Source organism: Poromitra crassiceps, assembly GCF_964638095.1.
Source record: "Poromitra crassiceps genome assembly, chromosome: 1".
Classification (NCBI taxonomy): domain Eukaryota; kingdom Metazoa; phylum Chordata; class Actinopteri; order Beryciformes; family Melamphaidae; genus Poromitra; species Poromitra crassiceps.
Genome location: NC_139623.1, coordinates 73,324,962 through 73,342,461, shown reverse-complemented (window position 1 = coordinate 73,342,461; position 17,500 = coordinate 73,324,962). Strand labels below are relative to the sequence as shown.

Sequence of the window (17,500 nt, the reverse complement as noted above, 5' to 3'; positions counted from 1 at the left end):
CTCAGTCTTTTGTGTTGCTGCCTTCGGCTCTGGTGAAATAAAATCGATCTCCTTGCTCAGCCTTAACATGACGGTGGTTTTCAATTGTTTTGAGAGAGAAAAAGCTGCTTGGCTTGGCTCCGCCAGGCCGGAGGCGGGGGTTTAGCGAAGCCGCGGTCTTGCCTGGTGAGAGGCCGCCGGGGTAGAGGCTTCCCTTCTCCCTGCCGTCCCCCGCGCAGTGCATGCATGTGAGTTTGAGTAACAACAAAGTGATATCCATTCTCCTGGCTGATTGTCACATTTGCCCATGTACACTGTAGGTCATTTACAGGCACCAGTATTTCATAATCAGTTTAAAAGTTCCGTGTATGGATTTAATTTTAACGTTATATGTTATAGCCTACTTCGCACACACGCTATGGGCGGAGGACAGATATGCGGTCGCTATGACGACCAGGTGTGGGCGGAGGCGAGTAAACTTCCTATGGAAACAGAGTCTATATCAAGTAGAGCAGAGTAAGACCAGGTCGAGCCATTAAACCCGAAACGTCTCCTGGTGGTGGAGCAGCAGCAGCAGGGACCTCTCCCCTTCCGCTGGTGTGCTCCAGTTACTCCCATCTCCCTCATTAGGCGAACAGCTGATGCACCGACAAAGCTGTACGTGGCACCCCACCTCCACCAGACAGATGATGGCTCTCCAGCCCGCCTCCTTGCACTCCGCTGCAAGGTCAGAATACTTCAGCTTCTTCCTCTCCGAGCAGCTTCTATCCCTTCCTCCCATGATGGGACAGTTAGCTCAATGAGAAGCACGCTCTTGGTGCTACTGGACCACATTGCTATGTCCGGGGCGGAGGCTCATGCCGGTGATCTCCCTGGGTCTGCTGCCGAGATCCACTCTCATGCTGCAGTCCTGGGTGGCGAGCACTGCCTCCGGTGTCACTCTTGAGCCGTTTTCACACATGCCTACAGGAACATTGCCTGTAAATCAATAACGGCTATTTCCCGGAATTTCCCTTCACACCTGATGGATCACATGTGTAAAAATAGCCACGAAGTGGCCAAATGTCCGCGATGACGGGGGAGCGCGATGACGGGTGCGCGCTTATACCGGAAAACAACTTTCACACATGAAGGCATTACACCGCTTTCTGGTCATTTCCCGGTATAAAGCGCATGTGTGAAAACGGCTTTGGTGTGGCACTTGTATTGCCCCTGCCTTCTCTGATGAACCAGGTGTGATGGTCCGTTGGTGGAGGGTGACCTCTGCTTAAGTCCTGCTGCCTGCGCCTCTCGTCCAGCACCTTGGCCAACTTGTTCATGACCTGGTCATGTCGCCATCTGTATAGCGACCTTGGGAGAGTGCGGTCTTGCAACCTGACAGGATATGGGTGGAAGCTTGCGTTTGGAGTGCTGCAGAGGGGCGGGCAGCATTGTTCCTGGACCTGGCCATGCCACATGTGCAGGTTCAGTGGGTATAGGGGAGAGTGTCATTATGTTGCCCTGATGAGGAAACTGAGCCTTGCCGAAAAGGGAACATCATGCTGATATTCCTGCCAACAACACCTTCCCACGTTCTCCAGCCCCCCTGACGTCCCTCTGTGCTACGGCCCTGATCTTGTAGCACTCATTCTCCAGGCTTGTCACCTCGGACACCACCAAGTTCCTTCCTCTCTTTGCTGTTGGCCTCGGACCAGAACCAACCAATATATTATTGCCAATTCAATCTAGAAAAATCTCGAAACAAAGCGAATCCTATTGAAACAAGTGATTATATCAATTTGAAAGCAAAGTCTGATTCTTTATTTGTTTTCACCAAAGAATATACGTTTTCACACTCACATACAAGATTCAATTACCCATTAAGATAGAGGTTTTTTCCCAGTGTGTCTTCACTCTCTCTGTTTTCTTCATCATTCCCTCTCTCTCTGTCATGCAGTCTGAGCCCACACTGTGAACCTGAGGAGCAGCATGGTGTGGGTTTGATGATGTGTGACTCATAGAGGACTCTGACAGTAGCTGACTCAGCTGCTCCATCCGCTTATATAACAGAGCAGGAGGTGAATGCAATGCTCAGATTACTTTACAAAAGACAGAATTAAGATAAAACAAAATGATCGAATGAAATGCAGTTCTCAGGGATTTGAACTGCGAGAACAAGTCAAGTAGAGCGGCACTAGGGTTTAGTGATCGTCTACATCCTTTCTGTCAACCGCATTTGTCGTCATCACACAGAAGGCTGACCCACGACTCGATTTGAAACGTAGCTTTTGAATGTGTAAAGCTGCGTTCACACCGACCTTTTAAAGTTTTTCGCTGGCATCGAGTTTACATACAAAGTCAATGCGAACGAGCGATTGAGCGTATATTCACCCGGGAGAAAAATCGCGGGGCGTCCGAGCGACAGAGACAGAGCGATAGGGAGAAAATTCGCTCGTCGCCCGAGATGAAATATCCCAACTCGAGCGAAATTACGCTGGCATCAGTCGCTCGCTGTTCAACGCTGATTGGCTGCCGTGTGAGAGTGAGTCAAGGATCACACTGGCTTGGAACAAACCGCTGGTTTATTGTGTGGCAACAAACCGCATTGACAGCTGATTGACAGGCTGAGAGCTGACATGAAGTGAAGTCTGTACTACCGGTATAGAGCTCGCATTAGGAGCACGCTGATAGGCTTAGCTTGTAAACAACTACGGTGGCTCGTAGTGGACATTGCGTAACGTTATAGCCCCCAGATGTCCGTCAATTATTGTGCCTGTTGACGAGCGATTTAAACACAGTGACAGAGCGATTCCAAAGGGTTGAATCGAGCGACAGAGAGAAAAATAAATATCTCGGTGTGAACACAGCTTAAGGCATTTTCCTCACAAGGAAAACTGATAAATACGTATTCCTAATTCCTAATCCTAATTCCTAATTCCTATTCCTAATAGGTTTTTGCCCCATTTGAGCAAGATACTCAAATGGGACAAAACCATTTCAAGAGGCCTCTGTGAAATGGTCACTGTGTTTAGGCTGTGTTTAGGTGGTGTTTAGGCTGTCTTTAGGCTGTGTTTAGGCTGTGTTTAGGTAAATTACCGAAGATTAAGGTAATTGAAATTGCCCCCAAAAAAGGGCAAGGGAATTTGCACCTATCGATCGTCGATACCCGATTCCCAATCACCACCACCCCCAATGTCTTTATCCTTTGCCCAAACCTAAAAGGCACTCAAACAGATCATGGATACCTTGAACCTACTGCAGCATTTAAAGGGCTGAAAAAGGTTACTTGCATCTGTCTGATCATCATCTCACTCTGGTAGCCAGAGATCTCTGTAAGAAGCCGTTGAACCCATCCTGTACTAGAAAAACTCTTGTTAGTTTAGAATAGAGAGGAGTGCTTTAAATGATTTCCACAATGCAATCAGGAAGCTCCGCTGGAACGACTTGATGTGTGGTAAAGATGTGGCATCAGGGAGACATGTGTTTCTATCAACTATTCCAAACACAAACGCAATCAATAACATCCGTAATTTAAAAAAAAAAGAGTTTGGAAATGAATGAAACAAAGAGATTGTGCCCTAAAAAAACCTTTCTTGAACCCAAGTTAATGAATGACAGATGTCAGTGTACTCCACACTACTTTACAAGTTTTATCTCTAACGATCTCTTTCTTCTATCTGCAGTTGAATCATGGGAAACGTGGAGAGTCAGAATGGAGACAGTGGTTTCTATGGCGACGTGACGGGACACCTCTCCCGTAAGCACACGTCCCGCTCGCTCCGTCTGTCCAGCAGCAAGCAGCAGCCCATCGTCGCCCGCCGCCGTTCCCGCCACTCATCTTCGGTCAAACAGGAACACAGGAACTCAGAAGCCTCCACCCGCTCCTCCAGCACCCCCAGTATCCCGCAGTCCTTGGCGGAGAGCGGGCTGGAAGAGTTCAACCCAACGACGGATGCGTTCGGAAAGTTCGGCATCAACCCCCACTGGACACAGCGCGTCGCCATGACGATGAGGCCCGAGTCTTACCAGCAGCACGTCGACGACCCCTTGGCCACGCCCACTCCGGAGACCTCCGAGGCGGACACCGTGGCTCATCAGGATGGAGGGGAGGAGGAATCTATGGGGGAGGAGGGGGAGGGAGATGATGGGGAGGTGGTGGTGGTGGGAGGAGAGGTGAGGTACCTCCAGCGGATGACAGAGGGGCCGAGGGAAGGAGGGGGGAGCTTTAAGAAGAAGCGGTCCAAGTCGGCGGACATGTGGAGAGAAGACAGCCTGGAGTTCTTCTCTCTGTCCGACCTGAGCCAGGAGCACCTGACCAGCACCGAGGAGATCATCGACGGAGGAGAGGACGAGGAGGAGGAGCCGTTCACACACCCCAGAGGCACTGCAGGTGAGGGTGGTAAACGCACGCACACACACACGCACGCACGCACGCACGCACGCACGCACGCACACACGCACGCACACACACACACACACTCACACACACACACGTGAACACCCATACTGTAGGGTTGCCCCATGCCATAAATCAGAAAAAATTGTGCCCATTACTTGTGGTATTTACTGGCAATAACCTGGATTTATAATGACATCGATGGAATGTATGTATGCTTTTGTGTGTTTGTGTGTCTGTGTGTGTGTGTGTGTGTGTGTGTCTGTGTCTGTGCCTGTGTCTGTGTCTGTGTCTGTGTCTGTGTCTGTGTCTGTGTCTGTGTCTGTGTCTGTGTCTGTGTCTGTGTCTGTGTCTGTGTGAGTGTGTGTATGTCCATCCTATTCTGCATGCATTAATAAAACAATTCACATGAATTTTCATGACTCTTGTTTTCAAATCACTGAAGCAACATTGATTTGTATCATTTAATTTGTGTTGCTTCCACCCCACACACACACACACACACACACCTCGCTCTGCTACATTCACCACCTGTGTGTGTCGGTTACAGGCTCTGCTGAAAGGGCCTCGTCTCTGGACCATCTGTGCAGCCAGCAGAGCCCTCCTGTCCTGCGGGGGCAGCAGAGGAACCGCTACGCTAAGAGCCGAAGAGAAGGAGGAGCGGGGCTGGGAGGAGAGGGGGAGGGAGAGGAGGGGCTGACGTCTCCCACCGAGGAGGAGGGCGGCGGAGGCGGGTACGGCGCCTTCACGCTCCCCTGTCGCCGCTCCCACTGCCTGTCTGAAGGCCTGGCAGGGCTGGGCGTCCCAGCCGCACCACGCCCCGCCTTCCAGGGACGACGCGCACAAACCACTCAGGTAGTGTCAAAAGTCAATACAAAAAAAAAAAGTCTATTCTAGCTGCTGCACTAAAGCCTCCAAACCTCAGCTTTCTTCCATTTGACGTCCTCTCCACTCTCTCTGAAGTACATCCCCCCATAGCCCCTCAAATGTTGTTTACCAGTGGAGTCCAGGAAGTTCTGAGGGTTCACTGACATGACAGAGGACACCAGACACTGCAGCAATTAACATTTTGTTGACAACCAGAGTCACTTCCTGTGTCTGTTAATACTGTGCAGTTGTGTGTGTGTGTGTGTGTGTGTGTGTGTGTGTGTGTGTGTGTGTGTGTGTGTGTGTGTGTGTGTGTGTGTGTGTGTGTGTGTGTGTGCGTGTGTGTGCGTGTGTGTGTTTCTGTGTGTGTGTGTGTGTGTTTGCATGTATATGTATCTAGTGGGGAAGGGAATGACAATGATGCAGAAAGAGAAAGACCCTATGGGGCTATACTGTATGTCTGATGCTGGCCTGGTTTCTCCACACGCTCCAGAAATTAAAGCATTATCCCGTTCATTCTCCATTCAGTCCCCCAACACACATTGTCCTGACACACGCACACACACGCATACACACATACACACACACGCACACACACACATACACACAGACACACGCACGCACGCACGCACGGACGCACACACACGCACGCACGCACGCAGGCACGCACGCACGCACATACACACACACACGCACGCACACACGCACGCACGCACACACACACACACACACACTTCACATTTAAAGCATATATCATATAAGTGTTTATACAGACCTTACAGAAGTAGGTCTGAGGCTAGAAGGGCAAAGCATAAAAAATATCAAATTCACCAACTTCACAAGAAGCCAATTAAGAAGAGGTTCAAGGGACAAAAGAATATCAAGACAGTATGATAAGTATGTTCATTTGTAAACTAATACTCGTGTACAGTGTCACTAACAAAAAGGTTTCCCAATAATGAAGACGTGCATGGGACAAAAATAGAGAACCAATAGCTTTTGAGTCAGTTCATTCCCAGAACCCCCAGCAGCATCCTAAGTGCTTATTATAAATTCATCTAGCTGAGCTGAGAGGGGAGACCAGCCGGGTATTAATAGACAGACAACACAGGCAAACAAAGACAAGCAGAGCAGAAGGGAGCACAGAACACAGAGAACCTCTCACTCCAAGTGCAAACCTCTGTTTCAGCAGAAAAGACACGCACGCACGCACGCACGCACGCACGCACACACACACACACACACACACACACACACACACACACACAAACACACACACACACACACACACACACACACACACACACACACACACACACACACACAGCCAGAGGCGTCATCCCCATTGTAACTGAGGGGGCAATTGCCCCCTCCGATTTTTGAGATGATTTTTATTTTATTTTAAATAAACATAGGCTATAATATTATAGGCTGTGTATCGTAGTTGAAACATAGTTTCAAGTTAACGTTTATTTATGTTTGTAGTTAAAATCTGAAGAAGGCCATAGGCCGAAACGTCATTTCATTAAAAACTTTTTGCATATGGAGCAGTGAGTGTGCGACACTTTCTTCATCCTGTAGTTAAAACAAAAACATAAGTACTGTGTAGGCTACATACAGTACAACACAAAAGGCTGTTATTTACCCTTTGTCGCCACCTGGTGAGTAAATATATATGTAACTAAAACCATTAGAATTGACAACCGGTCCGCAACTTTTTTTTCCATGTATCTACCGGTCCTTGGCACAAAAAAGGTTGGGAACTCCTGCTCTAGAGCAGTGGTTCTCAAATGGGGGTCCGCGGACCCCCAGGGGTCCGTGGCACTTTGCCAGGGGGTTCGCGAAAAGTTTTCAAGTAATTTTTTTTTTTTTTTTTTTTTTTTTTTATTAAAAAATAAAATGCTACATGTTAATTATTCCTTCTCAAACTACTTCCTACATGGTGCTAGTCTATCAAAATATCTTGGCTGTCATTGATTGTGTTGCATAGTGGTTTTCTGTACTGTTGACAAATTGTGATATTGTAAGTCGCTTTGGACAAAACAAAAGTGTCTGCTAAATGACGTAATGTAAATGTAATGTAATAAAAAAAATATATATATTTTTTTTTTTGTTGCAAAATCTTCATAGTTCAACGAAAATAGTTTATGCTTTAAATCTAAAATGGTTCATGGATTACATTCTAATAACAAACCTATCAAAATAAAAGTCAAGCACGTTACCGTGGAAACAATTAAGCTTAGCCCAAAATCACAAATCAGAATGAGGGGGTCCCCGGTATATTTTCTATCTTGTAAGGGGTCCTTGGCTGAAAAACATTTGAGAACCTCTGCTCTAGAGGACACTAGATGAGACTAATGGAAGAGAAAATATTTCTACCTTCTGAAAAGGCAATACCAGCCAAAATAAACATTGTGTTACATTGCTTTGAAACGTGTGGTTTCCCTTTTTTGTCAAGTCCATTGAGCCTGGGCAGTGGCAATGTACTTAGTCTGGTGATTATGGATCTTTCCAGGAGGCTGAGCAGTTTGGAAAATAGTCTTATGGTTACACCTGCTCAGTCTGTTAATTTAAAATTAGATATTCCTCTAAATCTGGCTTCCAATCCCCCCCAAAAAAACTGTGCCGCACTTCGTGCGCCGCCAGTAATTCGAGTTCGCCCCCTCAGATTGTTGGCTTGCATGACGCCCCTGCACACAGCCTAGGCTGTCATGCTGATTTCTGCCATCGGGGAGAAGTGTGACCTTGTACTTGGACTGCCAGATTGCTCATCCATGCATTTGACTACAGAGTGATGATTCTCTCTGTAGCATCTCTAGTATATCTTTATGGATTTATGGGTGGCTATGTGTTTTATGTGCATGTATATTGGCAATTCAATGTCAATGTATCAAATACACCGAATCTGCCACACATGCCACTTTGTTTGCTGTATTTATATCAGAAATCTAAGTCAATTTCTGTGTCTTTCTACCGTCTTGTTGTGTTTGACAGGACATCTCGGGTGTTTTGGGCGAGGGAAGCGAGTACGGCGACAGTGGCATCGATGGCGTTGCGCTGGAGGAGGCGGAGTCGGGGTCACGGCGCTGTAAAACCATGTCGGCCTCCTTCTCCGTGTACTCGGCCGCCGAGAGCAGCGTCTTCAACGGGAGCGACAGCGGGAGCAGCAGCGGGGGAGGAGGAGGAGAGGCGAGAGGAGGCGAGGGAGGGAGGGGAGGAGTCTACGAGAACTTCCGAAAGGAGCTGGACAATCAAGCCTGGGTTAGTGTGTGGGTGTGTGTGTGTGTGTGTGTGTGTGTGTGTGTGTGTGTGTGTGTGTGTGTGTGTGTGTGTGTGTGTGTGTGTGTGTGTGTGTGTGTCAGAGATGGGGACTTGGACTTGAGACTTGGACTTGAGTCGCACTTAAGTCTCACACACAGTGACTTGAGACTTGACTTGAGACTCGTCCTCAAAGACTTGAGACTTGACTTCGACTTGAAGGTTTGGGACTTGTGAACAATCTTTATTTTTATTTATTTTATTTGTTATATTTTTGGTGCATTAACATTAAGGAAATGTCTACTAATGTCATCTCTAATCATTGCTGCTACTGTATTCTAATAGATAAGGAGTGAGGATAATACAGTACATGCTTTGAATTCCTTAGTTTTAGCTGCAGTGTTTTTAGCAGACCGGATGACATGCAGCAGATGATAGAACACTCAAAGACTAGGGACTTGAGACTTGACTTGGACTTGCCCCTCAAAAACTTGAGACTTGACTTGGACTTGTTATGACTTGTTAAAAAAATGACAAAAATGACTTGTTAGCATGTGTGTTTGTTAGATAGAGGTGTTCAGGGGTGTCTGGCTAGTGTAGAGCTAAAAGCAGTCACCTACCACCACGTTCAATGAGATGAGATGCAGGTTCAATTCCCGGGAGAGGTGCTTAATTCCGGCTTGGTCAGACGTTCCTACAGACACAATTGGCCTTGTCTGCGGGTTGGAAGTCGGTGGAATCTTGGAGTCTTGTTTGCTGCATTAGCGCCTGGGGCACCTGTTCGGGGGGGAGGGGAACTGGGGGGAATAATGTGATCCTCCCGCACACGCTACATCCTGCTGGTGAAACTCCTTGCTGTCAGGTGAAAGAAAGCGGCTTCTGACTGCACATGTATCGGAGGAAGCATGTGCTAGTCTACAACTTTCCCCTAGATCGGCAGAGGGGGTGGAGCAAACGACCGGGACATCAGGGGAGAATTGACTAAGTACAAGGAAAGAAGGGGGGGGGGGGGTAGAAGTGTTCATGATAGATCCACCTTGTTACTCATCCCTCCATTTTTACCTCACTCTCTCTTTCAGACGCATCAGGGGCGGGACTTCACAGAGGAAGCTGTGAGTGACGAGCAGAGCAGCGGGACGCTGAGCGCGGCTTATCCATCGGACACTCTGATTGGCTGCGCCCAAGGCACGGTCAGGAAGGCGGGAGCGCTGGCTGTGAAGAACTTCCTGGTTCATAAGAAGAACAAGAAAGTGGAGTCTGCCACGAGGCGCAAGTGGAAACACTACTGGGTCTCTCTGAAAGGTGCTTCATACCTCCCATACTTATAAACAATGCAAAACCCCCGTGGCCTATTACGTGACCTGACTCCAGGCAGTGAGGGGAAAAGCAATCTATAATCTATACCAGGGATACTCAACTTGCTTTGCCCGGGGGCCACTTTCGTGAAATGATAGAAGGCCAGGGGCCAGTTAATAAACAAACTATATACATTTTTCTGTAGCGGATTGTGGGTTTTTGGAGTGTCAGCCAGAGTTTAGTCTGACAATGTTGTGCACACCGGATAGTTAGTTAGGTTAAGTTAGTAGGCTACATACATAAGTGCCTGGGTAGCAAGCAGACGGCGGTATTTGACAATTTAGCAGCTAAATCATAGATTATTGAAAGATATTCCATATTCCAGAGTGAAATGCTATAACAGAAGTGGAGTATTGACCAGAATGACATGAACATTTGGACACTTATTCAGCGGGTATCTTGCATGTTGCGTTCAGGTGCACTGTAAAAAAATAAAAATAAAAATAAAAATTATTTTTTTTGCAATTAGATTAGATTAGATTCTTTAATGACCACACAGCCAGGCTGGTGGAATTTGTTTTCAGTACAGTTCATACGTAAGCATGTCCAACATCATGATACATACATACATAAAACACAATAACAGTACACAATACAGTTATAGCAGCAGTGATATGGGGGTTGTTATATAGAGTTCAGTGTCCTTATAGCAGTGGGGAAGAAACTGTTTTTAAAACGGGTTGTCTTGGTGGGCAGAGACCTGTAGCGCCTCCCAGAGGGCAACAGCTGGAAGATGTGGTATGCTGGGTGAGTGGGGTCAGAAATGATTTTTTTAGCTCTATTTATTGTCCTTTGGCGGTGGAGTGATTCAAGTGACGGAAGGGGGGTGTGGATTATTTTGGAGGATTTATTGATGATTCTCTGTAGTTTGTTTTTGGAGTGAGTGTCCAGACTGCTGTACCAAACTGTTATGGAGAAGGTGAGGATGCTTTGTATGATGGCCAGGTAGAACCGGAGCAGGAGATGTTTTCTTATTCGGAATTTTTTGAGCTGACGGAGGAAGAAGAGTCTCTGATTGGCTTTTTTGTAGATGTGGTCTGTGTTGGTTTTCCATTTGAGGTTATTACTTATGTGAGTGCCGAGAAATTTGAATGAGTCCGTGGTGCTTATTGGTTTGTCAGAGATGAGTATGGGGGTTTTGGGGTGTGGCTGGCGTCTGAAGTCGATGATGAGTTCTTGGGTTTTGGATGAGTTGAGTAGGAGGTTATTGTCTGTGCACCAGGTAACTGTTTGGTTTATCTGTGCACGGTATTCCATTTCATTATTGTCTGTGATGAGGCCTATGATGGTTGTATCGTCTGCGTATTTGTAGATGTTGACGGAGTTGTAGTGGGATATGAGCAGGTTGGTGTATAGAGAGAATAGCCAGGATGAAAGGACGCAGCCTTGGGGGGCTCCTGTGCTGAGGTACAGAGGGTGAGATGTGATGTTGTTGATTCCATCGCGGGCCGCCCCCTGTGTGGCCGCATGGGGCCCGCGGGCCGCCAGTTGAGTATCACTGATCTATACTATCTATTATCAGTTTGGTCAACTGTTAAAGGAAGGCTTTCCCGTGGGGAATATGAAGATATATTAAATCTCACGCCCCTAAGGAGTTGGAATCCGTTGAAATTTTTTGAATTGGTTGTTCAGAGCCTGAGCAATCAACCAAAATCCACTCTGTGTGTGGGGGGGGGGGGGGGGGGGGCTGGTGGAGGGGAGGGGCGGGAGCGGGGAGCAGAAATCCTACACTTCCCACAATGCACTGGGCTCACGAGTCCAGTGCCCAGCCTTCTATTCCACGCCCACCCCTCAGGCATTTGGCTGATATCAAACTCCAGTAGGTGGCGGTAATGCACATATATGTTTGCCAACCGCCATAAAACTCAAAGAAGAAGAAGAAGAAGAAGGCTTCGACATGAAACAATGTTAGAAGAAGAAGAATAATTTATTTATTTTTGGCTCCAAATTGCACCAAATTTAAACCGAAGTATATATGTCGGGAGATGTCTTCACACAAAAAGTTTCATGCAGTTTAAGGCATTTTCCTAGGAGTTATGAGCATCTGATGTTGTAACTATTTAATGTAAAAATGGGTACATTGCTCAGCGTTGATTTCGTAACTTCAACGCACCTTCTACTAGATGTAAAATTTGACGAGCTTTCCAATGCCGCCAGTCCCGTGTCTGTAGCTGCTTCCGTTCCCGAGATATGGTTCTTTGCAAGCAGCTAGGGGAGCTAACATTAGCTAGCCTAGGCTATGCGGTGAAAAAAGATGGCTGCCTTTTGTTTTTCGTCAGGAGCTGTGAAGGGGCGTGGAGGACCTCTAGAGGCGGAACCATGGCGGCACACCCCCACAACACTTGTAGTTTACAGCTGCTCGTCTTCCGCAAGTCTGGACTTGACGCTCTGACGCGTTTTATGTCAGAGCGTCAAGAAAATATGTGAGAGATGACGGAGATCAGCCAGGAGGGTTGAGTGAGGGGAGGTGAAGGCTGCAATATCTAATCCAACTACTGACATTGTAATGACACAAATATGGTTGAAAATCAGGAAAGCCGGCCTTTAAGATGCTTAAATTGTAGATGTTAACATGGGTTTACATTTGGCTGAATGTATGTCACTTAGGTTTTCACAATAATTGTAGTTTGCAATTTTAGTTTCTACAATTCATAATCATAAATTTGTAGTGAGTATGTATGAGTGGCAACATGAAGTCGCATTAGTAGTCAAAAATCATTCTTATTTGGGAAAGAATAGATACTCGGCAACCTGCTCCTCTAAGTAATATAACAAATATATTTATTCACCAAGAATCATGACAAAATCTAATACAATGAGTGCATGAAGGCCAATGGTACTGTAGAATCTCCATAGCATCTATAACAGTAACACTGTACCGGTCTTTCTAATTTTCCACATTTGAGACCAAATTTATAATGTTCTACAATCTTTATCATTTTCAACAGCATAAGTGCCCTCTATGGGTTCAAACCTGCTTTTTTTTTGCCCTCCAAAATGGTACAACCTTACGTCACGGCATACTCCCCCCTTTCCCACTCATGTGAAAAATGTTTTTTTCATGTGATTATTACTGTAGTTCACGACAGGAGAGTTGCAACATCTCCATTCACTCCAATGGACCAGTTTTTAGCGCGAGCCCTTTAAGAGCGCAATGCATCATGGGTAATCGCCTACTGTGGCTAATGTTAGCAGCTAGTTAGTTATGTTACGTGGCAGTAAAACGCCACTGAATGACCAAATTGATATAACTTTTAACCATTTCGGGCAAAACCGTTTCCATCAGCATTGGTTAGTTGTTTATAACGTGGCTATATTTATAATATAACCACGTTGATACACTGTCACGCAAAAAAAGGGGATTGGGAGGCGGGTCATAGCATCTGTGACTCTGATTTGATTTGACAGTTCTGGGCACTGGTGTTGGCGTTGGCCAATCCTGGCGTGTTCCACCCCCAAATCGATTGTGTTCTGGCGCAAAGCGAGTGGGTTCCAGGACGAACAGGCTCTCGCGTCAGTTACGTTATCTTTAGAGCAGCGCAGTAAATACATTCCTGGAATGCGAGTTTAACGAAACAGTTACATGTGCTCTGCATTCTACATCAAATAAAGACATTACTGTTTGTTTTATTTCGTATGTTACATACTTATTGGCCAAGTTATGTTAGTTTATGGGCAAGGAATTCTGCCAGGTTACAAGGGAGTATAGGCGGCCATCTTGCCTGCAGAGTTTTCAAATCAAGTAGAATACTGTTTTGCCAGAAATCTGGGGGGGGGGGTAAGTCCCCCTTTAACTGCTAATGTCAGACTAAATCAGTTATTAGTGTGTTAAAATGACACTTAATTTAGATTTGCTGCATTTTTTGTATATTTATAGTTAGTATCACCCTGTCGATTCTGGATTACAAAGGATCGCTGACATACCTTGTTTTTGTGCAACTGATCTTTGAGAAAATTGATTTTTACTTTATTAACTTATTTTCTTTCCTAATCAATTAAGAAGAAATTCCCACTTTGAGCAATCTTGCCATAAAAATACATTTAGTACATCATCAGTGGGATAATTATGAAACGTTCTGTATCTGTCCCTCTTCCATGTCCTTCATCCTGGCTTGTCCAGGCTGCACTCTCTTCCTGTATGAGACAGACGGTCAGTTGGGCATCGACCACAACAGCGTTCCAAAACATGCATTGTGGGTGGAGAACAGCATCGTCCAGGCTGTCCCCGAACATCCCAAGAAAGACTTTGTCTTCTGCCTGAGCAACTCAGTGGGAGACGCCTTCCTCTTCCAGGTGAGACAGACCCACAGTTCAAACATCTTCACTGAGTCAGAACATATTACAACCAAACACACCAACATACAGTAGTGGCTGAAGCAGACAGACAGACAGAGAGAGAGAGAGAGACAGAGAGAGAGACAGAGAGAGTCAGACAGACAGACAGACAGAGAGAGACAGAGACAGACAGAGAGAGAGAGAGAGAGAGAGAGAGAGACAGACAGACAGAGAGAGAGACAGACAAGAGAGAGAGAGACAGAGAGATGAGACCAAAATAAGAGACCCAATTTCACAGAAATTTAATCTCACCTTATCTTGTAAGTAGAAAGAAAACACACATGCATGCACACACACACACACACACACACACACACACACACACACACACACACACACACACACACACACACACATGCAGACCCAAAGCAATCACCTCCTAGCGCGCGCACGCGCGCGCGCGTGTGCGTGTGTGTGTGTGTGTGTGTGTGTGAGTGTGTGTATGGGTGTGTGTGTGTGTGTGTGTGTGTGTGTGTTTGAGTACATGACATTCACCCATGTGTGGGAGATAAGCCATTCTTGTGTCCGGGTGTTTATTTTGTGTCTTGACATGTTTAAAAGGCCACACTGTCACACTGTCACACTGTCCACACTGTCACACTGTGACAATGATCCACCACACTCAGGGGCGTAACCAGGGTTCCGAAATAGGGAGAGCTAGAGCAAGGTGGTGACATGAATAGAGAATATTACTGAATAATGACATCACTAAATATAATCCAATATATAATTTTAAATCAACATTAGGATTATACTGTTGTGATGTCATTATTCAGTATATTCTCTTTCATGTCACCACCTGCTCAGCTCTCCTGTCAACATAATTGTAACTAACAAACACAAACTGTTTTAGCCAAATTCATATCAAAATGACACCTACAAACACAGGTACACAACCCAAGCCGTACACAACACACAAAGTCATCATCGATAATAAAAAAAACATACAGAGGGACATTTATTTATTCCTGATAGGAACGATTGAAAAATAAAATAAAATATATTATGTTGTTTTTAACTTTACACCACCTCTTTTTGTTACTTATTGGGTCATGAAACTGAAACCATGCATATAGCCACCTGCATAGTACCTGACTTCGGGAGCTTGGCAATTGGCATCATGCATGATTAGCCAGTAGCATCCCAACGTGTCACACAGGTAACATTACTTAAGAGACAGACTAGACACTTACTTTCTTGGTTGTTGCTAAAAAATCTGTCAGTGTCACTCACTGTCTGTCGTTCACTCGCTCACTGTCTCGCAGCTCGCTCACCTTCAATTATCTCGCCAGGCAGACAGACAGTCATCACTCACCACCATGCTGCTGCTCTCTCGGAATCAAGTTACCGCGGAGGCGGCGTCAGATGACTTCCTGCCTGACCTGCCTTTCGTTTCAAAATAAAAGCGATCCCGTGTTTTTCATGCTTTTCCATGCAGATTGTTTTATAAAAAATAAAAAAATAAAATCTCTGAAATATTAGGGGAGGTCTGGACCTCCCCGTCCTCATAGCTAGTTACGGCCATGACCACACTGACCATTGTGCAATATTAAAATGTGTCTATTTATATGCATGGCAGCTGTCTGCTGTGACATTCAATCAATGAAAGGGCAGATACAGTAAGTGATGAGATGATGATGAGATTATACTGACCACCCTCTCACAGCGGCTCATAGGACTCACAATGTCAATTTATTTTGTTAGGTGGTTAGGATGTGTTATGCTCTAATAAATGACTTTATTGCAATCCAGTATTTTATTTTAATTTTTGGATTATTATGATTATTATTATTATTATTATATATATATATATATATATATATATATATATATATATATATATATATATATATATATATATATATATATATATATATATATATATTATCTCAAAGGCTTCTTGTGCTGAACAGACCAGGGCAATGACAACGTGACTATGCAGAATTATGAATTATTTCTGAGTCACAAATCTTTTTACCAATTGCATTGGGTTGGTAGAAGGTAAACGACTTGACTTTTAAAGTCCCTGGAAACCAAAATCCACAAAAACCTTCTAACTATTAAATTTAGGGTCTTATGTGAGTAATTGTGTGCCTCAGAAATTAATTGACATTACTTTCAACCCTAACCCCAAAAATCGACACTTTTCTACCAGGTCTGGATTTCCATTTCCTCATTGAAGAGAGCGGTGCGCGCGGTGGTAAAATGCATGATCTTATCACGTCATAAGATTTAATCGAATCACACACACGCATGCACGCGTGCACACACACACACTGACACACACACAGTAGCGCAGCGGCAGAGATCTCTTCCTCTCTGTAAACCCTCTCTGTCTGTGCTATGCGCCGAGCAACGCGCGAACACACACACACACACACACACACACACACACTCCATCTCTCTTTCCTTCTCTCTCTCTCTCCTTCTCTCTCTCTCTCTCCCCGTTAACGGAGAGAGAGAGAGTCTCCTCCGAACAGGTCTCCTCCAGCAGGTCTCCTCCGAGAGAGAGAGAGAGGAGACCTGCTGCAGACGGGACACGCCCACACAGTCCGCGGGAGAAAATACACTCTAAAATCTAATTGATTCTCATGACTTTTGCCATGACTGTCAAACCTAAATTTATATACTTTGCGACGTTCATCATCGTTCAAATTTGGCTGGTGGCTTATTAACATAGGTTCCTGTGATGTGATGAACTCAAAATGCTAAATAATAAAAACATATTTCTGGTTTCCAGGGACTTTAAGTTTAATTTTAAAGTACAAATAATACCAGAATAAAGGTCTCACGACCGAAACGTTATTCTGATTAAACTTTTTATTGCATGTGGAGACAGTGTGCGGGAGTTAATTCTGGTACTGTGTCGGGTTTTGCCCTTCTCCGACGCACCTGTTGAGCCTAGGTGTGCAAAAGCTTTTTTCCTTAAAGTACAAATAATCAAATTTGGATGGAGAGCTTGTGAAACTGTGATGGGCAAGCCGTCTCATATGTGATTATTACAGCAGAATACAATGGATTAATATCACGATTAGTTTCGTATTGTGACATTTTTTACTGTGATATATTGAATTTCGATATATTGACACACATCCAATGCAAATCTCCCCAAGTGTCACAGTAGATAACCCCTTCTCTCTCCTGCCAGACGTCGGGCCAGACCGAACTGGAGAACTGGATCACGGCGATCCACTCGGCCTGCGCCGCCGCTCTGGCACGGCAGCACCACAGGGACGACACGGTGCGCCTGCTCCGCACGGAGATCCGCAAGCTGGAGCAGAACATCGACATGGATGAGAAGATGAAGAAGATGGGAGACATGCAACTGTC

General features: G+C 45.5%; 1 protein-coding gene across 1 annotated transcript in view; it reads left to right on the top strand.

Annotated features, from left to right (window-relative positions):
- LOC310785223 (rho guanine nucleotide exchange factor TIAM1-like) overlaps positions 1-17,500 on the top strand; it is a 204,798-nt gene that overhangs the window by 78,158 nt on the left and 109,140 nt on the right. Inside the window, 6 exon segments of the mRNA XM_083646226.1 lie at positions 3,642-4,348; positions 4,905-5,209; positions 8,216-8,488; positions 9,568-9,781; positions 13,956-14,128; positions 17,319-17,500. The exon segment at positions 17,319-17,500 is cut by the window's right edge and continues 43 nt beyond it. Of these exon segments, the coding sequence (XP_083502352.1) occupies positions 3,649-4,348; positions 4,905-5,209; positions 8,216-8,488; positions 9,568-9,781; positions 13,956-14,128; positions 17,319-17,500 (1,847 nt within the window). The 5' untranslated portion in view covers positions 3,642-3,648.